Source organism: Somniosus microcephalus, chromosome 2 (assembly GCF_052327205.1).
Source record: "Somniosus microcephalus isolate GS21.2 chromosome 2, FLI_Smic_1.0, whole genome shotgun sequence".
Taxonomy (NCBI): Eukaryota; Metazoa; Chordata; class Chondrichthyes; order Squaliformes; family Somniosidae; genus Somniosus; species Somniosus microcephalus.
In genome coordinates this window covers 122,359,526-122,383,368 of record NC_140988.1, presented here as the reverse complement: position 1 = coordinate 122,383,368, position 23,843 = coordinate 122,359,526, and the positions used below count along the sequence as shown (strand labels likewise).

Below are 23,843 nucleotides of genomic sequence, written 5' to 3'. Positions count from 1 at the left end.
TTACAGTAATATATATTGTGAATAGCTGGGGTCCAAGGACCGATCCCTGCGGTACCCCACTAGTCACTGCTTGCCACTCAGAAAAAGAGCCGTTTATTCCAACTCTTGCTTTCTGTCTGCCAACTAGTTCTCTATCCAAGTCAATACCTTGCCCCCAATCCCATGTGCCTTACCTTTACACGCTAATCTCTTATGCATCATATTAAAATTAGAGCTAGGGCATTTAGGATTGAAATTAGGAAGCACTTTTCACACACAGGGTAGTGGAGATCTAGAACTCTTCCCCCAAAAGGCTGTGGATGCTGGGCCAATTGAAATTTTCAAGACTGAGACTGATATATTTTTGTTAAATAAAGGTTTCAAGGGATATGTAGCACAGGTGATTAAATGGAGTTGAGGTACAGATCAGCCATGATCTGTTGGAATGGAAGGATAGGCTTGAGGGGCTGAATGGACTACTGTTCCTATAGCACAGTCTGGAGATCCTGGAGTTTTTCTTGATTTATCGTCGTCGTTGATCATCCTTTTTGAGGAAACTTCCCTGCACCTCTTAAGGATATTGAGCGAATTGAGTAGTGTCTACAATAGAGAAGATTGATAACAATTTGTGTAATAGACAAGGTTGATGGACTGAAACATACTTATTCAATGCTTACTTATGTAATCTGGTTGTAGCAAAAAATGTTACACGGTATTTTGATTTCTTTTCTAATAGAAGAATGTTTCCCATTGCAACATATTTAATGTTGCTTCTAATCATATTTCAGGTTCTTTGGGAAGATGAGCGTGCAGAAAAAGGCCTGACTGTCAAACAGTCCTTTATAGATTTGGGATGTGGAAATGGATTACTGGTTCATATCCTGACCAATGAAGGGGTAAGTGAAATTTGAGGTGATGGAACCTTAGCGCTACCTGTAACAGCAGTGATACTATTGTTAAATGTTATCTTCTACTAAATGTAAGGCTCACTATGGGACATCCTACTTCTATAGTTGCTGTTGAAATTCCTCATGAAAATAAAGTATAAGTAGATACTTTGAGAAGAAACTTTTTCCTTTTTTTAAGGATATTTGTATCTCTCCCGGTTTGTCAAGAAACTTTCTTTTAGTATTAGAGGATAAGTCACTGAGCCTGAGGTTCATCACTTACGCCCGCATACTGATATCTGTAGATTTAATATATGAAATCTGTGCCTGAAATGACACATTGAGAAAACGGGAATATCTGCAACACCTGAGCCCAATAAATATAATGAGGCAGATTTTGCTGTAAAACTAACGGTGTGGCCAACAGCACACACCGTTATTTATGCGCAAATCAGACAGCAACTTCCAGCGAGCAGAAATGCGCAGCTAAATGCAAAAATCCGGAAGTTGCTGTCGGAGATGCGCTGCCCCTCCATAAGCTGCGCGAAAACGGCATCTCACTGTCTGAATCCCCATTCAGATGTATTGAACGGCATGAAGTTCCTGTACTGACGTCGTAGATACGGACCAAACTCGCCACAAAAAGTTAAGGCTTGCCCATTCCATTCTAAGTACCCTATTAACTGTGTGATAAGTCTTAATTACTGCCAAACAACCTCTCTAGCACTGAATTTATTTTTACAAGCTCATTCTGTGGTAAACCACTGTTGTTAGTATTGTTGTTCACTCTTGTATATTGTTGTACTTGTCTGTGCATGCCTCAGCTGACTCCGCCCCTGGCTCCACCCTCATGGCTGGGTATAAAGGTCACTGCTCGGCAGCCCCCGGCCCTTTTGGATACCAGGCAACCACAAGAGGCATGCTCTGTTCTTTGGTAATAAAAGCCTGTTTATTACTTTCTCAACTTCAGTCTTTTGTAGCAATTGATAGTGCATCAATTTTATTACCAAAGTTAAATGTTGGCTGCGGATGCTGATCAACCGATGGTGCAAAACGCTGAGCAGCAGGCGCTGCTGCGAGCCCTCAGACCAACATGCCTGGACCTAGACCCCCAAGAAGCGGGTTCGTCGACTAAATTCGCACAATGGCTGCGTTGCTTTGAGGCGTATCTGGAAGCCTCGACCGTGACTCTTGATGAAAATAAACTGAAAATCCTGGCCTCGAAGGTGAGCCACCAAGTCTATACTTTAATCCAAGATGCGACGACCTATGCGGCGGCTATCGACCTACTGAAAGGGCAGTATGCACGCCCGGTTAACACGGTCTATGCCAGGCACCTTTTAAGATCTCGCAGACAGCAGCCCGGGGAATCGGTGGAGGCCTTCCTACGGGCACTGCGGGTACTCGGACGCGGCTGCGACTGCAAGGAAGTATCGGCCGCGGCACATGCGGAGGGACTGATACGAGACGCTTTCGTTGCGGGTCTAAGGTCCGACTACTCCCAGCAGAGGCTGCTGGAGAAGGGTGAAATAGACCTGACAAAGGCAGTGTCCCTCTCGCTCGACGCGGCCCACAGAAATATGGACGCTTTCTCCCCTAATCGCCCCGCGCCGTGGACGCCACAATCTTGGGCCATGGGACCGCCACCTCCGACTGCTGCAGCGATGTCCAAGGCACAAAAATGCTATTTTTGTGGCCAAGCTAAACACCCTAGAGCACGCTGCCCCGCGAAGAATGCTACCTGCTGCGGCTGCGGGAAGAAAGGTCACTACGTTAGCGCCTGCAAAGGGAAGACCGCTAACGCCAGCAGCGCCGCGTGCGAACCGTGGGCGCAGCCATCTTGCCCGCCATCTTGGGCTCCCCCAGCCGCGTGGGGATCGGGACCGTGGGCGCCGCCATTTTGTCCGCCATCTTGGACGCCTCCGACTTCGGTTACGGGGGACCCGGACTCCTCCACCGCCTCATCGGACGACCGCATCGACGCGCTTGAACATACGCTGGCTTCCGTGACGCTGGATCAATCTCTCCCGCATCAACTGTCCAGGTCCATGATGGACATTACGGTAAACGGCCGCGCCACTACCTGCCTTTTTGACAGTGGGAGAACGGAGAGTTTTATACATCCCGACACGGTGCGCAGTTACTCTCTCCCGGTCCTGCCGACGCGTCATCGCATCTCTATGGCTTCCAAAGCCCAGTCAGCGGAAGTCGGTGGCTACTGTATGGTGACTCTTTCAGTGCGGGGTACTGAATACAAAAATTTTAAACTTCTGGTCCTGCCCGATCTCTGCGCTGCCGTCCTACTGGGGTTGGATTTTCAGTGCCACCTTAAGAGTGTCACTTTAGCGTACGGTGGACCCCTCCCCCCTCTCACGGTCTGCAGCCAGCAGTTTTTAAATTGCGCGCCATTTGCAGCCTCTCCACCCTTAAAGTCTCCCCCCCCCCCCTCCTTGTTCGCTAACCTCACCCGCGACTGTAAGCCCATCGCTACCAAAAGTAGGCGTTACAGTGCCGGGGGTAGGGGTTTCATTAAATCCGAGGTAGCGAGACTCCTGAAGGAAGGGATTATCGAGAGCAGCAATAGCCCATGGCGAGCACAAGTGGTGGTGGTGAAGACTGGTGGAAAACAGCGCCTAGTTATTGACTACAGCCAGACGATCAACCGCTACACCCAGTTGGATGCATACCCACTCCCCCGCATATCTGACATGGTCAATCAGATAGCACAATACCAGGTGTTCTCGACGATTGATCTGAAGTCGGCATACCACCAGCTCCCCATCAGGGCTGAGGACCGCCAGTACACAGCTTTTGAAGCTGACGGTCGGCTCTATCACTTTCTCAGAGTTCCCTTCGGCGTCACCAACGGAGTTTCTGTCTTCCAACGGGAGATGGACCGGATGGTTGACCAGAACGCGCTCCAGGCCACTTTCCCATATCTAGACAATGTCACCATCTGCGGCCACGACCAGCAGGACCACGACGTTAATCTAGGGAAATTCCTCCGGACGGCCCAGCGGCTGAATCTCATACAACAAAGACAAATGTATGTTTCGTACTAAGCGCCTTGCTATTCTTGGCTGCGTAGTGGAGAACGGAGTCATCGGCCCAGACCCCGATAGAATGCGCCCTCTTATGGAGCTCCCCCTCCCCCACTGCCAGAAAGCACTGAAGAGATGCCTGGGGTTTTTCTCTTACTATGCTCAGTGGGTACCCAACTATGCGGATAAAGCCCGACCCCTCATCAATTCCGCCTCCTTCCCCCTGACAGCAGAGGCCTGTGCAGCCTTCACTCTCATAAAAAGCGATATTGCGAAGGCCACAATGCACGCTGTGGATGAGTCCCTCCCTTTTCAAGTGGAGAGCGACGCATCCGACTTTGCCCTAGCTGCAACCCTTAACCAGGCGGGGAGACCCGTGGCCTTTTTCTCAAGGACCCTCCAGGGCCCCGAGATTCGACACTCCTCTGTCGAAAAGGAGGCCCAGGCCATTGTGGAAGCCGTGCGACATTGGCGGCATTACCTGGCCGGAAAACGATTTACCCTGCTCACTGACCAGCGTTCAGTAGCTTTTATGCTTCATAATAAGCAGCGGAGCAAAATCAAGAATGACAAGATATTAAGGTGGAAAATCGAACTCTCCACCTACAATTACGATATCTTGTACCGGCCCGGGAAACTCAATGAGCCCCCAGATGCCCTATCACGTGGTACGTGCGCCAACGCGCAGGTTGATAGATTACAGACCCTCCACAATGACTTCTGCCACCCGAGGGTCACCAGGTTCTTCCATTTTATCAAATCCCGTAACCTGCCCTACTCCATCGAGGAGGTCAGGACCATGACCAGGAACTGCCAGAACTGTGCCGAGTGCAAGCCGCATTTTTATAGGCCAGACAGAGCGAGCCTGATCAAAGCCACGCGCCCGTTCGAGCGGCTGAGCATCGATTTTAAAGGGCCCCTCCCCTCCTCTGACCGCAATGTGTACTTCCTCAATATAATTGATGAGTACTCCCGTTTACCGTTTGCCATCCCTTGCTCGGACATGACCAGTACCACGGTCATTAAATGGCTGAATGACCTCTTCGCATTGTTCGGTTTCCCTAGCTATATCCATAGCGACAGGGGCTCATCTTTTATGAGCGACGAACTTCGGCAGTACCTGCTCGCGAGAGGCATTGCTACAAGCAGGACCACCAGCTACAACCCCCGGGGTAACGGCCAGGTGGAAAGGGAGAATGCGACAGTCTGGAAGGCAGTCCTTTTAAACTTAAAATCTAAGGGCCTTCCGACCTCCCGCTGGCAGGAGGTCCTCCCTGCGGCGCTCCATTCCATTCGGTCGCTGCTCTGTACACCCACCAATGCCACTCCTCACGAATGTTCTCCTTCCCCAGGAAGTCCACGTCGGGGATTTCGCTACCAACATGGCTGACTTCTCCAGGACCCGTCCTACTGCGGAAGCACGTGAGGACCCATAAGGCGGACCCCCTGGTCGAGAGGGTGAGCCTCCTCCATGCCAACCCGCAGTATGCTTACGTGGTATACCCGGACGGGCGGGAGGACACAGTCTCCATTCGAGACCTCACACCTGCGGGTGCTCCTGAAACACCCTCTTCGCCACCCACCGCTACTCCTGCCTACCCCCAGGACACAGTCCCCGCACGAGACCTCGCACCTTCGGGTGCCTCTGAGAGACCACCATCGCTACCTCCCATTACCCATGCTCTGACCCCTGTAGACGGCATGCAGCAGCCCCAGGGTCCGCCACCTGCTACACCTCCTCTGAACGAGACACCGGGTTCAACGTTGGATGCTGCACCATCACCGCCGCTGCTGCGACGCTCAGGACGGCTTACAAGGCCTCCTGATAGACTTCAGTACACGAATTTTTAGTACACTTCACCCCGCCGGACTCAATTCTAAACAAGGGGTGAATGTGGTAAACCACTGTTGTTAGTATTGTTGTTCACTCTTGTATATTGTTGTACTTGTCTGTGCATGCCTCAGCTGACTCCGCCCCTGGCTCCACCCTCATGGCTGGGTATAAAGGTCGCTGCTCGGCAGCCCCCGGCCCTTTTGGATACCAGGCAACCACAAGAGGCATGCTCTGTTCTTTGGTAATAAAAGCCTGTTTATTACTTTCTCAACTTCAGTCTTTTGTAGCAATTGATAGTGCATCACATTCCTTCAGATTTTAATTGTTGGAGAATTTAAAAAAAAATGTTTTTTTAACTTTTTATTTTTATCTCTTGCCTCTCTCTCAATCCAATCTTTCTTTATCCCTTTATTTTGCTTGCTGTACCTGATTTAACATTGAATTCGCTATTCTAACTTGCACTTCCTGGTTTAGATTGTGCTGATCTTTAACGATCCTTCAATCTGATTGGTTAAGGAGATACTCGGGTGCTTGACTTGTTCGCACAGGTCCCAGATGCCCTGTAGAGGGCACTGCGTTGTTTGGGTGCAACTAAGCATGCAAAACCCTATAGAAAGTCTATATGGGCAAGTGCAAACCTGCCGTTCATTTGCTGCTCAGAGCAAAATCTGTCCAAAAAGCTTGTAATGAAAATAATAAATTAGATCTACTTTAAAAGATGTATGTGTTAGAATGACAGGGGTAAACTGCTAATATTGTGATCGAACTGTCATTTAAAAAAGTAATTATTATAATCCAGGTAGCACTGCTACCTGCGAACTGCCCATCTTGTTTACACTAGTTTCCATGTCAATTTTTCTGACAGCAGCTTGTACTGAAAATCTTGAGAATATCATTAGCATTCCCTGGAATGTAAAAAACAGGAAAAAAAACAAGCAGAAATCAGCGTAAACAATCGGAGAAAGCCCAGAACATACACCATATTTCTTCTTTACATCCCTCTTTAACTTATTGATATAGAAATTAAAGTTTTAAGCCATCAAACCATAATTTATGTCCAATGCAATTGTGGAAGCTTTTCTCTTTTTAATGTAACAGATTCTGATGGCCTAAAAAATATATTCAAAGATGCAGAAAATAAAGTGCAGCTCTTTTTATAAAAAAAAAAAAAAAAAAATTGCTATAAAACACCAGAAATAGTGAAATTTTGGTTGTAAATTTACACCCGTTCAGAATGTTTTGCATGTTTTGGCGTAAATCAGATACAGGAAACTTTGTGCTATCCGGGAGTTGAATGTCCGGCAACTTTGATCTAACGGCAGAAATCAGCAGCCGTTTTGGTTAGGTGTTTTTTTTTCTCCTAGCATTCTTTTCACAGGCAGGCTCTGGAAAGCGTCTGTCGCTTAGCAACAGCTTCAGAGACGCTTCCAAGCTACTGGGCCGAGTGTTTACAAGCTGTTGCTGAGCAACAGTGTTTGTGGTCAGACACGGCAGACTCTAGAAAACGCCTCTGTATCTTAGCAACAGCTTCAGAGACGCTTCCAAGCCACGGGCCGAGTGTTTACAAGCTGTTGCTGAGCAACAGTGTTTGTGGTCAGATACTGCGATGAAAAGCTCCTATCTGATAACATTGACGCTGGTCTAGCCAGAGCTTTTTAAAAAACGGCAGTAGCTCGGTCCCATGGGTGCCGGTTAGCACAAAGTTTCCTGTACATGCAAATTTCCTCAGGGGAAAAAACAGCGCAACTCCACTCTTATGTCATAGTGATGTCAAAACTTTGCAAGAACTTTTAGACCAATGTGTTTGCACATGCTCTCCCCCTGAAAGCAAGAGTAGTGAACAGCAGCAGAGCTCCAACAATTGGTATGCAGAGATGGGAAACCATTTCCTGCAATACTGGGTGTCAACTGTATGATTATTGAATGGCGGAGCAGGCTCGAGGGGCCATATGGCCTACTCCTATTTCTTATGTTCGAGGAAGCTGTAAATTGGGCAAAGGATTACAGGACTGAACTCCTGCAGGGTTCGTACCATCCTGGATTTCATAGCCTACATATTTTTTGGAAAATTGGCTAGATCATAAGAATTCCATGAATCCACTTTAGAGTTTGTAATCCAGTTTCTGACACAAAATAATGGGCCGTATTTTGCGACCTCCGCAGTGTGTACATGTCCGTAGGGGCCGCGCAAGTTCCGGGTTTAGGTATGAGGCCTGCTTTTACCAGCACAAGAGTTTTAAAAAATAGAAAAATAAAATTGTATCACTCATTTATACATTAAAAACCCTGTCCAATAAGGTAAGTTTATTTTTAGCCCCGTTAAAACATATTTCAAGAAATTAAATGTGTATAAAATATTTAATAAATTGCATTTTAATTCATTTTAAACATGTAATTTAATTTTTTTTTTAATTTCATGTGTTTGTGTATTTAAGTAATCCCCATTCATACTTTTGGGGTTTCTGTACATAAGGAACTCCCATAAGTATGAATGGGAATTCCCTTCTTTTATTGGTTGGGCTGGCCCACGTGATCCCAGGGGCGCTTGCGAACCGCGTGCGCCGCTGGGATACGTGGACCTCTGCCTGTGCGTACCCGGAGAGGCCCAGGATCACAAGTCTCCATACCTCCCGGACCACCAGGTAAATTTGTAGATTTTTTAAGGTCGGATGCATCCACCCGCGGGAAACCTCCGATCGCAAATTTTGGCCCATTATGTTTTGAATTAATATACGCTTAAGCACAATAAATGCTTTTCCATGCCATATGATTGTCAAATTCTAAACCTGTCCAGTCTGGAAGACTTTTTTTTTTTTTTTTAAAAAGGCCAAGAATTGTATTATGATTTTATTTTTCAAAAGAAACCTGTTAAATGGTGCAACAAAATATTACCTCTTATTAAGTTGTTCAAAGTGTCTAAAAACAATACTGTGCTTGATTGAATAAAAAGGTTGCAAGTTTCAGCTTGTCATTACCTTTTAGCACCCTGGTAGAGGCATAGATGTGAGGAAGCGGAAGATTTGGGACATGTATGGTCCACAGACACGTCTCGAGGTAAGAAAAAGATATGTATTACTACTGTATGTTGCTTTCATATGCTATAAATCTGCTTACACATTAAACTCAAAGCTCTATTGCTTATTTTCTACTGTAATAATAATGTAAACTTAAAGCCTGATCCAGCTAGATATAATACAAAACAAGTATAGTTAGTTTAGATTTGGTGTTTTTTATTTATAATTAATCCCTTAGAATCACCCCCTAATTTTTTTTTGGGTACACGACCCCTTCACAGTTTGGTGCATATGCAAACTTTAACATTGGCGAATCCGGTCTCGGGCTGTGCAGGACCGGCAGAGAGCCATGCTGCCGCACAGCTTATCGGGAGCCTTGCCCTCGAGTATCTATCCCAATTCTTCTTTGAAATAGCAGGAATTTGGGTACAGAGGTCAGCAAGCCCCACAGAACTTCCCCAATATGTGCTTGCAAAGCACAAATCTCTGTGCCATGGGGTGAGGGAGGGGGAGGTATGAATTTGTATCATCTGCCTTTGAGAGTCCTACATGAAATAAGTGTGCGCAATTTTCATCTAGTCTCTAGTTGCCACAAGTCCACAGTATCAAACTGCACAAATGTATCATTCTCAAGTGCAAAGAATGGCAGGTGTGAAAAACAAAGATTCACACTGGTTGGTGCAGTAGTGGGCAACCGTTAATGCACATTGTAGAGGCTGAACAAGGAGTTTTGCTCTGTTTATGATCCATACAATTATCCGACACTGGGTGCCAAAAGTGGGCAAGATAATCTTCATTTTAATGTGCACACAGTTCACCTGCCCCTCTGCCCAAAAAAGTTCACCTTTGTTTTCTTCAGGTTAACAAAGGGGTAACAAGTGTGACAAACACTAAGAACCTGGAATTCAAGGGGTACTGGATAATACAGTGGATCAATGGCCTTTTACCCGTGGGACAGGGTTCAGATCCAGCCTAGCTATCTGTTGGTTGTAAGGGTCCTTTGTAAAATCAGTTTGGTTAGCCTGCGTTTAGCTGCCTAAGAGAAGAAGCTACGCACAACATTGGCACTAAACTGACAATTTCACTGAGGCCACAAGAGGGAGTGGAAAATGGAAAATTATCAAACTGGTACTCTGCTGAAGTGCATTGCTGAGGCAGACTGGGGGGAGCTTCATTCTGCATCTCTGCTTTACCTTAAAGTTGATGCTTGGTGCCTGAAAATGTTCCATTTCTCATTAACCTCCTTCACCTTGATGAGCACAAAATGCATCAACTTTTTTCTTTAAAAAAGTTTCTTGCCTCGCTGAAAAAGGAACTAAAGTCAAATTAAATTTTATAGTTTTAAGAAAATTAATTCTTGGTATGTGATATTGCTGGCATGTATTGCCAATCCTTACTTGCCCTGTTTTGATACAACTGAGTGGCTTGCTAAACCACCTCAGAAGACAGTTAAGAGTCAACAATATGTGGAACTGGAGGTACCAGTCCGGGTAAGAATGGCAGGTTTCAGCTTGTATACTGAGTAAGAGGAGAACTGTACTCGTGAGGACCAATCTTAGTAACTGAAGTAGAACACCTAGCTTAAAGGAAGAAGCAGTCAGAAATTATGTTTCAACTATAGCATAGATTTTCCACTCCAGTTATGTGATCTCTTAGGTGAAAGTAAACTTGGGTAGAAAATTCTCCAGGAGCTGCTCTGCCAGCTCCCCTCTCTCCCTCCACCGCTTCCAGGATTTCCTGCTGGAAGTAATACGAGACATACAATACATCTAATATGGTGGCCTATTGTAATAGTATGTAAATTTTCTCTCATTTGTGTCATAGTAAAGCTGGACGCAAAGAAAGCCTGTTTATCCCTGGTAACCAACACTGCCAATAATGATGGAGGATCATTCAAATTTTAAAGGGTCAGCAAATCTATGCAGTCCATATCCAAGTGATTTGATTCTCCAGTCCATGGTTCTTTTTAAAAGAAAATTTCAAAATTCTTTGATTGGCAAAGCGGCCACCTGCCATGCTCTGCTGCGACAGGCCCCTGTGCCTGCTGCAGCCCATCTCTACTCTGCCCACTCCAGGCGGATTTGCAACAGAGGCTGGGGAGCCTGCCTAAAAATGCAAATGACCCTAATCTTGGAAAACCTGCCTGTGGCAGGCAGAACTCCAGTATCACCAAAGTAGTGCTGAACTTCTGCAATTGTAGCCAATCCAGGCCTTTGAAGGAAGACAAAAATATAGTAAGCTCCTGCTGTTTTACTAGGAATGTGCCATTACACCAAGTGATAACTTCCTTTTTCCGGATGTGGACTGGATAATTGGCAACCATTCAGATGAGCTAACACCGTGGATTCCTGTTGTTGCAGCAAGGTAATTTGCTTATTTTTCTGAAAATTATGATTAACTCAATGAAACATATAGCTATGTACAACATGTTTGTTTTACGGTGCTGCCTTCCCCTGCATGTATTAGTAAGTGGTTATATTCATTTAATTCACACTTTGTTCTCTCATGGTGCAAACACAAATAAATAATTGTTTAATGAGGGCAGTTAAAAAGTGACCCACCTAAAATGTACAATATTACTTACAAATTTCTCTGTTTACCCTCTGTCCCTTCTTTCGTCTCTCTCTCTCTGCACCCCCCCCCTTCCTTTTTCCAGTGTGGAACTACAGTATTTGGTACAGAACCAGATTGCCAACACAGATGCATGTGCATTGATTCAGCACCTTAGTTCCAGCTGTGTTGGTTTATACTGTACCTGTAAACAAAACCATTGCTTTAATATCCATGTGTGCTGTAATAGAATAAATTAATGATATTGGTTTAAAGCAAAAAAGAGTTTTGGGTTGCTGTGATTAATTAAATGCAAATAAATGCCATACAGTTCCACCATTTGGGTAGTTACTAGTTTAATTGGTTGCATACAGGATGTGACTGCAAAACATTTACAGTGCTAAAAGACTCAGGAATTTACTTGATTTTATGCACCAGGTCATCCTATTCATGCCGCTACTTTGTCCTGCCTTGTTGTTTCTTTGATTTCTATGGAAAGTATTGTCGAAGGCAAACCAAAAGCACACAGTACAGAGCATACCTGGATTTCATTACAGAAGTGGGTTCTGTTTGTGGTTTTAAAACCGAGGAAGACTGCCTTCGAATTCCATCTACAAAACGGGTTAGTGTGAAGGATTTTCTTTCTATAAGTTTTTTCTTTGGTTGCATGGAATATTGTTTTTTTTCTAACATATTCATAAACTTTGCCAAAAGAGGTAGATTTATAATCGTTTCCTTAAAAATTCCCAAATTAGACTTGTTTTAAAATTATGTAACAAAATACCAACATGATGATTTTTGAAATGCAGTATCTGTATAAAGACATAGCCAAAAAAACTCCCGCTAGGTTTTCAGAAACAAAACATGCTTTGGTGAGAGTGGGTGCAGAGACTATGGCCTAGAAATTCAGTTGTTTGCGCCAGCCACTAGCGCCTTAGGAGGAGGAGAAGTGGGGTGCTAAGCGGCTAGCGCCCGGGCGCAGCGCGATCTGTGCCTCTCGTGAACTTCAGTTAAGATTTAGCGGCGGCGCAAAACCTTTGCGCGCGCTCAGCTGCGCGCGCAGATCCTGACGTCATTTCATGGTGCAACGCCCTTTGTGCGCCCCAAACCGGAAATTCAGTGGCGTCGGCCTATTGTGCGCCTGGCGCCCCTAGCGACTGGTAGAGGGGAACGGTTCCCAGTCGCTGCGGGGCGCGGGGGGCGCTAATTAAAGGGGACTCCTCCTGCAGTATAAATGGCAGCCATTCTGCACCACTCCTTCTTTGTGAGAGACGGACCTTTGGAGAGAGACAAAGGTAGAGAGCTTTCTGGTTTGGCTCAACACTCGCACAGGTACTTGTGGCTTCAGGCCACAGCTTTGCACTTGTCTTTAACTTCAGAGTCATAGCATTGATTGGAAACATATAATGGGGGCTGCAATAGGTGGAAACGTTGGGCTTCTCCATTGCATTCAAAGGGCTCAGAGACGCCGTGAGAGAGTGCCAGTCATGGCCAGACGGAGAAGGGGCAACAGGCGTCGGCAAAGGAGGCCTTACCCACCCAGGGTATACTGCCAGCAGTTCTCATATCTGAACATGTCAGGAGCAGTGTGTTCGGAGGCTGCGATTCAGAAGGGCGGTGGTCACTGAGATCTGCCACCTGCTTCGCGGAGATCTGCAGCCACAGCTGAGGAGCAGGACGTCTCTGTCGGTGGCAGTGAAGGTGACGGTGGCTCTCAACTTCTATGCCACCGGCTCCTTCCAATCCGCTACTGGGGACATTTCCAACATCTCCCAGTTTGCGGTACATTGCTGCATTCGCCAGGTGACCAATGCCCTTTTCAGAAGGAGACGTCAGTTCATCTCCTTCCCCATGACCGTTGACAAGCAGCAACAGCGTGCAATGGGCTTTGCAGCATTAGCGGGCTTCCCCATGGTGCAGGGCGCCATTGACTGCACGCATGTGGCTTTGCGGGCACCTCTAGAGAATGCCAAGGATTACCGCAACCGGAAGGGCTACCATTCGCTCAACATGCAGTTGGTGTGTGACCACAGGCAGCTCATCCTAGTTGTCAATGCCCGCTTTCCAGGCAGCAGCCACGATGCCTTCATCCTGCGCCAGACTTCTGTGGCAGACATGTTCGAGGCCCAGCCTCACCCATGAGGATGGCTTCTCGGGGACAAAGGCTATCCTTTGTGCACCTGGCTGATGACACCGCTCCGTGTGCCCAGCACCCCTGCTGAAGAGCGATACAATGAGAGCCAGCAAGCAACCAGGAACATCATTGAGCAAACAATCGGCGTGCTGAAGCAACGGTTCCGCTGTCTGGATCGTTCCAGGGGAGCCCTACAGTACTCGCCTGAGCGAGTCTCCCATTTCGTTGTTGTGTGCTGCATGCTGCACAACCTGGCTATCCGCAGGACTCGGCCACTGCCAGCAGACATTTGTAAGATTCGAAAATTTTCATTATATAATCACACGAGATAACAGGATTAATAATACCGCTTTATTGACCAAAAGAAGCTTGTACAGATAAAACCTTTGATAAAAGGGCTTACAAAATGGCCGCCGGACCTCGTGATCAGTTTCTTGGACCATTTGATTTCTGTTACTGCAAGCCAGACAGGCTTGTGGATTGAGAACAGTAAGCCCGCGAAAGCCAGTATCGGGAAACCGAAACTCAGGGAAATGGGCATACATATTCAATTGGATTCTAAGTACAAGACAGTTTCAGGCAACAGGATGGGGCCCATCAAGATATGGGCGGACAATGCATGAACACTTAAACCCATTTAATGTACAAAGGAAAAACCGTTTAACAGCCATCAAGGGAAATCTCCAGACCGATCAATATGCGAACCGAGTTACGGTGACAAAGTAAAAGACATTATCGGCCAGGAAGGCCAGTTAAGCTATCACCGGCTCCCGTTACAAGACAAAGCGCCCCTGCAGAGATTTCTGCCTGCCAAAAATATTACAAAGACTGGACTATGATCTGGCGGGAGATAAGACTGGCCCAAAAGGGTATAACTATGGATTTTGAAAAGTCCATCGGCGCCTCTTCTACCTCGGTAGCTTCGGAATTCGATCAGGACGTTTCTTCTTTTAAAGACGCTTCGGACGGACATTTCGGAAAAGGACAACGTGGTCGGTGTTCAGCCAGACAAGGCTCGGCCACGACGGGAAGACAACGAGGGTGGCCCGGGTACCGTTGTCGGGAGATCATCGACGACCCAGGCCGAAGAAGAAGACACCCTCAGGAAAACCGACAATCCAGGCCGGAGGAAAAGGACATTCCGGGCCTAGCACTCCCGTGCCTCAACATCCCATTCTCAGGGTTTTCCTCACTGGACTCTCCCATGTGCATCCAGTTATTCAACCTCATATCGGTGGCAGAGACTTCCCCATGTATCCAAATCCACAACAGCTTTAACTGATCCATCCTTGACGAGCGCTCATCAAGGCTGTGTCCACTGCCTCATCGCCTGAGAGAGAGAGAAAAACAAGCTGCGCCAGAAGTTTCCAAATCCACGTGACGACGGAAAGCTGTGCCGAAAGGCTGCGAACCCCCTCTTTTGCGAATCTGAATGTGGTGAGCATGATCCCGAGTTCCTCAAGTCGAAACTTAGTTTAGGTCTAAGGGGAGGGAGAGGGTAAGGGTAATCATAATGTGTTTCCCCTTCTTCGATGTGCCGTGTGTTTCCCATTTCCATGGAATCAAGTTTATAGATATGTGCATGCTTGTAGTGGCTTTGATTTGTGCTTATGATATGTATTTTGTAATGCTGCAAACTGTTTAATAATAAAAGCATCCATTTCGTGCTATTCAACCTGGTCTATTGAGTCTTTCTCTGCACTACAGTTCCCTGCACCTAAGTCCAAGGTCTAGAACCGTAGGGAAGAGTGGGTCGAACCACTCAAGGGTAATTATTGCACGAAGCCTGGTAGGAGACCAGAACGAGCAAGAGAAACCCCCTACACATTGGAGGACCACCAGAGGAGGAGGAGGAGGGGGAGCAGCACAGGAGGGAGGCAGAAAGTGCAAGGGCCGCCCGTCGGCGGCTTATTGCAAGTCGGTTCTAGGCCCCCTCTCGGAATGGCTTGTGCCAATGGCAGAAGATGAATGTAGCCGCTCCACAAGCCCTCAGCCGAGCAGGGCAACCAGGACTTCCAAAAGAAAGCATGGACAGTGCGATTTAAGAATTTTTTTTACTATGATACCTCTGTGCCCTTCCCACATGACAAACTAATGGAGAGAAACCCCCCCCTAAAAACACAAATACACCAGTCTCGGCCTTTACAAGTAAAACAAATATACCAGTCTCGGCCTTTAAATATGAAACAAATACACCAGTCTCGGCCTTTAAATATGAAACAAATACACCAGTCTCGGCTTTTATATATGAAACAAATACACCAGTCTCGGCTTTTACAAGTAAAACAAAACATTTGGCCACACCTTCTACTTTTTCCCCTGCGAGGGTGATCCGTTTCGCTTCCGTGACTGGCCCCTACCCGCCCTGCAGCTCCTCCTCAATGGGACCCCAGTGGCTGCAGCAAGGCTGGGGGAAGGCTGCTGAGGGTCAGATGGTGAGACGGCAGATGCCCTTGGGGGTCGGCCTGGACCAGCTCTGGGCCTGGAGGGGCCGGCTGCTGACTGCTCCAACTTTGCTTGGGTGGCAGCAGTCTGTCCAACAGCTGGTGGCAGCTGCAATGGAGGAGTGAGTGTGTTGGCTGCAGGAATGCTGCCAACCTGACAGATCACAGGCACTCCCTGGTCGGCTGAGACATTGGCACGCGCACGGGCCAGCACTGCAGCATGCGCAGCAATCTGCTGAGGCACGGGCTGCTGCGGCACAGCGAGTGCCCCGGCGATGCCTGGCCGATCCAGCGAGTGTGGCAGCAGTTAGTGCCCGTGTGGCCCTGGTCTGTGTCTGCATGACAGCAGCCAGTGAATGCACGGCACGACTGAGCACTTGGCTAGAAGCCGCCTGTGAAGCAGCGAAGTCCTGCTGACTCCTAGCCTGTGCTGCCGCGATGCCCTGCAGACTCCTGGCCTGTGCTGCATTGAATTGTTGCAGACTCCTGGCCTGTGCTGCCCCGAATTCCTGCACACTCCTTGCCAGTGACTCTATGGAGTCAGGCATCCTTGCCACTGCAGCCATGAGCTCAGTGTACCTGCGCTCAGCCTGGGCGCCCATTTCCGCTAGGAGCCGCACCTCCTCTGCGCTCACCATAGCAGGACTGGAGGCCGCACTCACCCTCCGGGGAGAAGGCCGCCGAGCTTCCCCACCCATCCCGCGTTGCTGCAGCCCGCTGGTCCCCGGAGCTTCACTATCCTCTGACCCTTCCCCCCCCCCCCTGCTCCCCTCCAGGGAAGACGTGTCACCATCATGGCCATGGGCTGCCTCGGCTGAGGGTGTCCCTGATGGGCTGGCTTCCTCTTCCTCCTCCTCTATGTCTGACTCGGACACAGTGCCAGCTTGAGGGGCCGCCTCCTCACCTGGCGAGTCACCATCTGAAAGCAGGGAGGCACAAGAGTTGCTTTAGAGTGAGGACAGGGCGGCAGCGAGGGAGGCATGAGTGCTGCTGTGCACTGCATTGGTTCGATAGTGGCAAAGGATGCTGGTGTGAGGCGCAAGTGGAAAGGGAGAGGTCAAAAAGGTGATGACCTTACCATTGGTGCCCAGAACAGGGTCAGCATCTCCAGTGGCGACGGGGCCACTCAGCCGGCCTGCCATGATCCGCTCCACTCGCTGCTCGAGGTCGCTCAGCTGTTTCAGGTCAGGACGGCCTCCCCCGGTCTGTCGCTGCTGTCTTCTGTTATGCGCCAGCTTGGCCTGCAAGAGAAAGGACCGCCTCTAAGTACAGTGTCAAGCCCTGATCTTGCCCGCACTGCCTCCCATGGTCGAATAGCCCTGACAGTGTCTAAAGTCCTGATTGCGCAAGTGCTTTTCATGACAGTCCCATAGCTGCTGGATGAGGGCTGGCCATTAGGGCTTTCAGACCTGTTTGGCCATAAAGTGAGGTGCACATGCAGGGATGAGGAGGATACTGGAAATGGTACTCACCCTGACAACCCGAGTGAGGTCGTTGAATTTTTTCCGGCACTGGGTTGGTGTCCTGCCAACCACGCTGTTGAACGTGACCCTGTTTGCCACATCCCTCCATGCTTTCTGATATTCGGCGGGCAGCGGCCTCCTGCCACCCTCAGGGAAGAGGATATGGCGCCTGCAGTCCACTGCGCCAACCAGCAGCCTCAGGTCACCCTCGCCGAAGCGCTGCGCTCTCTCCCTGGCCTTCTCCATTCTCCTGGGCGTGGAGCTGTTCCAGAAGCCGTGTTCAGGCCTTGCCTTAGGGCTGCAGTGTGCAGGGCGTGGCAGCCAAGCAATTCCACCCTCCCCCTTTAAGTGCTGACCGGCGCCTGACTGTCTGGCCTCAGTGAGCAACTCGCCGCACCTGCGCTGCGCCCGCCTTTGGTGTTTGCGCCCCGGATCGCCGGCTTAGCGCCTAATGATAGTCGTGCATCGCCTGCTTTAGCGCAGCAGCAACCTCTTGGGGCGATGCAACTGAATATCGGCGAAGGTGGCGCTAAGTTGCGTGGCTATACTGAATTTCTAGGCCTATGTACTGTAACATTTGCCAACTAAACCAAAAAATTGTGTTTTCCCACCTACTCTGTATGAAATTCATGTGCAGCTATTATAATGTACTTGTCACAATGTCTGCTTTCTCGCACATAGATTTTATATTTATATATAGTTCTATAAAATGTGTGGATATTTGGTATATGGGCAATAAATGGAATTAAACATTTCGTGTGTACGTTAAAGCACCGGTCTTCCACAGCTCCGTATCATTTACAAACAGTATGTGAGACGTTGGAATATGATCAGGCTTGTTGGTGCCGAATACTAATAAAAGCGGTATGTGTTCAGTACAAGTAGTTTGTTTGTGTGGTTTTCTGATAACAGTATAATTTCAATTTTATTTAAACTTCCTGAATAATTTGCAGATTTTGCACATTTTAGGGTAAGAGTTGTATTGGTTACAACTATATCTGCTGCTTGCTCTCAATGTTCAATACAAATGGGTTCCTTTCACAGTGAAACAGGCTCCTGTGCCTGCTTTCACTAACTGTAACATTTTCAGACGTAATTGCTGGGCAGTTGGGGGGTAATTAGCCCAACTCTGTGCCAGCAATGAGTCTTTCCCCGTCAGTGCAGATCATCTGTCAAGGCGTACCTTGACGGATCGCAAGTTCGGGATTGAGCGCATGCAGAAATCCCGAATTTGCAGTCAATTTCAAAGGTGGTATGACGGCCTACTCAGAGTACGCTGTCATACCCACTGCAAAATCTGCCTCAATAAGACAGAAACTTGATTTGCATCTGTTTCCTTTTTGCTGTAGGTTTGCTTGATTGGCAATCAAAGGACATATCCACCCTCCAGTGAAGAAAGGTTGGATGAAGAACGAACGCAGTATATTAAGGGGAGATATTCTTGTACTCTGAATACAGGAAACAATACTAATTGTAGTGAGGTGAAGGACTCTGCTTCACTGTTTACTCATGACATTTCACATTGTTCAAATGTTGATGATGGCATGGTGCAAGATACTTCTGTTGAAGCAGATCTTTTTGTGTCCAGCAAGTGGGTGGCTGGCTTCCAACCCAGAGAGAAAGTAGAGAAAGTTAGAAACTGTGCTACTTTGCCGCGAGACTTCATTGATGACGTCGTGCTTCAGGTAGCGAAAGCACTTTTGAAGACAAATCAGGACACCTACGAGAATAATAACGATGAAGACTACACAGGATACTGGAACAAAGGAGGTAGGACTTTGCATTATAAGCACTATGCTTTTTGTCATTCTGTTTTGGATTACACTGGCCTGTAAGGACACAGTTTTAATAGTTTTACTGATTTTCTGGACTAAAGGGACAAACTTTGTTTACAAAGGTAACAGGGATGCCAGTGTTAGTTATTATACTATAAAAATGGCACTTTCCAAACCAGTCAATGACATCTTGATAATGAGAAAAACAAAAGTCAATTTCTGCTGCCACCTTTGATTGTACTAATTCATCCATTGTGGTAACTGCTTTGGCTGTTGAAGCGGTTACAGTAATTTTGCCTCCCTTACTAGACAGTATACGGTCTTTAAATAAAAATTTGTCAGTTATGTCCTTGGTGGTGGGGGGGGGGGGGGGGGGGTGGGGAGAAAGCACTTATTAAGAAATAGCTTTTTAAAATGCTACTTTAATTATGTCCTAGAAACAGACACTTAAGTACCAAAATGCTGCATTACTTGAGAAATATCACTTATGATGCGTAGGCATTTGGTAATGATTAGTCACAAAATAACAAGCTAATATACTTGTATCTGAAGATGCTGCTGAATGATAGTTTCAGGGAAATGTTTCAATCTTTTGAGCCTTGAGAGTTTTCAGGATATAATGTGATTTGTAATCTCATATTTTCTGAAGATAAGAGAATAAGCTTTAACAAAAGCTTATTATAATTGACATTCCTTTTACAGATATAAAGTAGTAATCAGAGGTATCTGGGAGACAGATTTGGTCTGTTACTCAACTGACGTTTGTTGCAAATTTTCAGTGAATAGATAGTGGCATAGTTTACATAGAATTACACATAGTCTACGTATAAGCAGAGAAGCAGGTCATTCGGCCCAATTGATCTATGGCAGTGTTTATACTCTACATGTGCCTCCTCCCTCTCTAATTACCTCTTACCACCCTGCCCTTGTACACCTCTATTCCCTCCTTCCTCATGTATCCATCAAACTTCCCCTTAAATGCATCCGTGCTATCTGCTTCGTGACAACGAGTTCCACATTCTCATCACTCTTACAAAATTTCCCCTAAATGTTTTATTTGATCTGTTAGTGGTTATCTTACATTTATGCCCCCTTGTTCTGGACTCGGCCACAGTTGGAAACAGTTTCTTCATATTCACCGTATCAAATCCCTTCATAATTTTAAAGACCGCTATCAGGCCTCCTGTTAGTCTTGCATCAAGTTGCATAAAGTCTACAGCACAGAAACAGGCCATTCGGCCCAACTGCTCTATACCAGCGTTTATGCTTCACAAGAGACTCCTCCCACCTCTCTTTATCTAACTCTATCACCATATCCTTCTATTCCTTTCTCCCTCATGTGCTTATCTAGATTCCCCTTAAATGCATCTATGCTATTTGCCTCAACTATTCCTTGTGGTAGAGGAGTGGTTTTCCAGAAAAAAATGGGCTTGTTTATAAATGGACAAAGCCAAACTTGCCATAGAAATTGTAACGGTAGCACTTTTTTGGAATATGACTTTGTCTGAACTGATGAGTTCAAATGTGAAACTCCTAGACTGGCATAGTGAGGAAGAATTTACTATACATAATGTCAATGCCTGCCTAACAAACTTCATATGGCTTATCCAGCTTCCTGTCAATAGGTTTTTGGGTGGCAATGTTGCCTGTTCATCAATCAGCCTACTTAAAAGCTGAGAAAACGAATTACATTTTGATTATAGTAAGTGAGTTGAAGTATTGTCCTCTGCCAAGTCTCAAGCTAATTGCTGCAGCCATACTGGTGGGCTGCCGGTAAGGTAAAATTATCACCATTGGTGTTTAAAAAAACAAATTTATTTTTGACTTTAAATTCATTTTTGAAGCATTAAATTAATTGCAATAGCTGCCTGCTATTGAAAGATATGATTTGATGCAATGTGGTATCTACTGGTGGTTTGGGTGTAGATATATATTGCAATCTTGTTGAAATGTTACTGGAGTACATTTTCCAACTGTCACCTAGAAACATAGAAGATAGGAGCAGGAGTAGGCCATTCGGCCCCTTGAACCTGCTCCACCATTTAATGGGATCATGGCTGATCATCCAAATTCAGTACCGTGTCCCTGCTTTCTCCCCATATCCCTTGATCCCTTTAGCCATAAGAAATATATCTAACTCCTTCTTGAATATATTTAATGAATTGGCCTCAACTGCCTTCTGTGGTAGAGAAATCCACCAGTTCACCACTCTCTGGGTGAAGAAATTCCTCCTCATCTCTGTCCTAAATGGCTTACCCCTTATCCTTAGACTGTGACCCCTGGTTCTGGACTCCCCTGCCATCAGGAACATCCTTCCTGCATCTAGTCTGTCTAGTCCTGTTAGAATTTTATAAGTTTCAATGAGATCTCCTCTCATTCTTCTAACTCCAGCGAATATAAGCCCAATCGACCCAATCTCTCCTCATACGTCATTCCTGCCATCAGTCTGGTGAATCTTCGCTGCACTCCCTCCATGGCAAGGACATCATTCCTCAGATAAGGCAACCAAAACTGCACACAATACTCAAGATGTGGTCTCACCAAGGCCCTGTACAACTGCAGCAAGACATCCTTGCTCCTGTACTCAAATCCTCTCGCTATGAACACCAACGTACCATTTGCCTTCTTAACGGCCTGCTGCACCTGCATGATTACCTTCAGCGACTGGTGCACAAGGACACCCAGGTCTCGTTGCACTTCCCCTTCTCCCAATCTATTGCCTTTCAGATAATAATCTGCCTTCCTGTTTTTGCCACCAAAGTGGATAACCTCACATTTATCCACATTATACTGCATCTGCCCAATCACCCAACCTGTCCAAATCATACTGGAGTTTCTCAGCATCCTCCTCACAGCATACACGCCCACCCAGCTTTGTGTCGTCTGCAAACTTGGAGATATTACATCTAGTTCCCTCGTCTTGATCATATATATATATTGTGAATAGCTGGGATCCTAGCACCAATCCCTACGATACCCCACTAGTCACTGCCTACCAATCGGAAAAAGACCCATTTATTCCAACTCTTTGCTTCCTGTCTGCCAACCAGTTCTCTATCCAAGTCAGTACCTTATCCCCAATCCCATGTGCTTTAACTTTGCACGCTAATCTCTTATGCGGGACCTTATCGAAAGCCTTCAGAAAGACCAAACACACAACATCCACTAGATTTCCCTTATCTATTCAACCAGTTACATCCTCAAAAAATTCCAGTAGATTCGTCGAGCACGATTTACCTTTTGTAAATCCATGTCGACTTTGTCCGATCCTGTCACTGTTTTCCAAGTGCCCTGCTATTACATCTTTTATAATGGACTCTAGCATTTTCCCCACTACAGCTATCTGGCTTACCGGTCACCTTTGTGTTTTCAGGCCCCACTCTTGAGACTTGAGCACATAATCTAGGCTGGCACTTCTGTACAGTACTGAGGAGGTGCTGCATAGTCAGAGGCACCATCTTTCGGATGAGAAGTTAAACAGAGGCCTCATCTGCCTCATCAGCTAGACGTAAAAGATCCCATGACCCTATTCGAAAAAAAGCTGGGGAGAGCTGGGACTATTGCCAATATTCATTTCTCAACCAACACCTAAAAATAGCTAACCTGATCATTTATTTTGTTGCTGTTTGTGGGAGCTTGCTGTGCACAAATTGGCTGCCACGTTTCCTACATTACAACAGTGACTACACTTCAAAAGCTCTTCATTTGCTGTAAAGCACTTTGGGACATCCCAAGGTCATGACAGGCACTATATAGATGCAAGTCTTTCTTGCCTTACTCTCAATCTCCACCCCCAATATTTTCTTTTACCTCAGGAAGCCTGCCTCTGAAGAATGTGGCAGATCTTCTGGACAGCGATGCATTACAGAAATTAAAAAAAGAATGTGGTGGTTTGCAGACACTCTTAAGAAACAGTTATCAGGTATTTGAAGGTATGGTTTGCAGCTTTTTTTAATCACACACCCCCCTCCACCTCATTTTTCCCTAGGGTTTACATGCACTCACAGCAGCTTTGTATTTGTTGATTCTATGTTTGTGTTTAGTGCACGCACACACTCCTTTATGAATGTAATCAGACAAAAGCATTTAGTGACCAAGCTCAGCAGTAATTTATTTTCTATCTGTGGACTAGAATTTTACTTTTCTGTTAATAACAATTCTCCTAGGGGTTTATATTATAAAAATAAGTAAATGTGTTATAATTGTCCTTTTTTTGCTATTTACTATTCATCAAATATATATACACTTGAGATTGGAGTTCTTTTAAAACCTACACCAATTTCTGCATATGTTGATCTAATTAGTTGTGCTAATTGTTCCTACCTAGAATGAATAATTCCAACATTTTGATCATTTCTACCTAAAAGCTATTTTATTCCCATTTAACATAGTTTACCAGAAAATCCAATAAGGTACACAGTAGAAATTCAGGCTATAAGTTAATGCTTCTTTTTGAAGCAACATGAACTTTTGAGATTTAATGAAAATCTATAGATATTTCTATCTTTCGCTCTGTCTCTATGAAGGGAATTTTTCGGGGTGTCAGCGGGCGCGCTTGGTGGCGGGTTGGTTGGGAAAAATTGTTTTGATTGCAGGTACGGAACCTGCTGTCAACCCGCCGCCATACTAGTTTCTCAGATGCCGGGCCTGTCGCCACTGAACAGACCCAACACCAAACAACTGGGGGGAGGCAATTTAGATGATTAAGAGCTTGTTAACAGG

General features: G+C 46.4%; 2 protein-coding genes across 4 annotated transcripts in view; both read left to right on the top strand.

Annotated features, from left to right (window-relative positions):
• The window catches only part of trmt44 (tRNA methyltransferase 44 homolog), a 58,595-nt gene that overhangs the window by 31,411 nt on the left and 3,341 nt on the right, over positions 1-23,843 (top strand). Inside the window, exons 5-10 of one of the 3 annotated variants that reach the window (XM_085962205.1) lie at positions 768-875; positions 8,724-8,795; positions 11,013-11,119; positions 11,744-11,927; positions 18,696-19,116; positions 22,937-23,043. In XM_085962205.1, coding sequence (XP_085818331.1) covers positions 768-875; positions 8,724-8,795; positions 11,013-11,119; positions 11,744-11,927; positions 18,696-19,116; positions 22,937-23,043 — 999 coding nt within the window. Of the gene's footprint in view, positions 1-767; positions 876-8,723; positions 8,796-11,012; positions 11,120-11,743; positions 11,928-18,695; positions 19,117-22,936; positions 23,054-23,843 lie in introns of all 3 variants that reach the window. The other 2 variants (XM_085962204.1, XM_085962206.1) reach the window with 2 other exon arrangements.
• LOC147122919 (uncharacterized) lies at positions 1,902-8,717 on the top strand. The gene is made up of 2 exons (XM_085962207.1): positions 1,902-2,929; positions 5,260-8,717. Exons 1-2 carry the CDS (start codon positions 1,910-1,912, stop codon positions 5,341-5,343), a joined length of 1,104 nt encoding a protein of 367 aa, XP_085818333.1. The 5' UTR covers positions 1,902-1,909; the 3' UTR covers positions 5,344-8,717.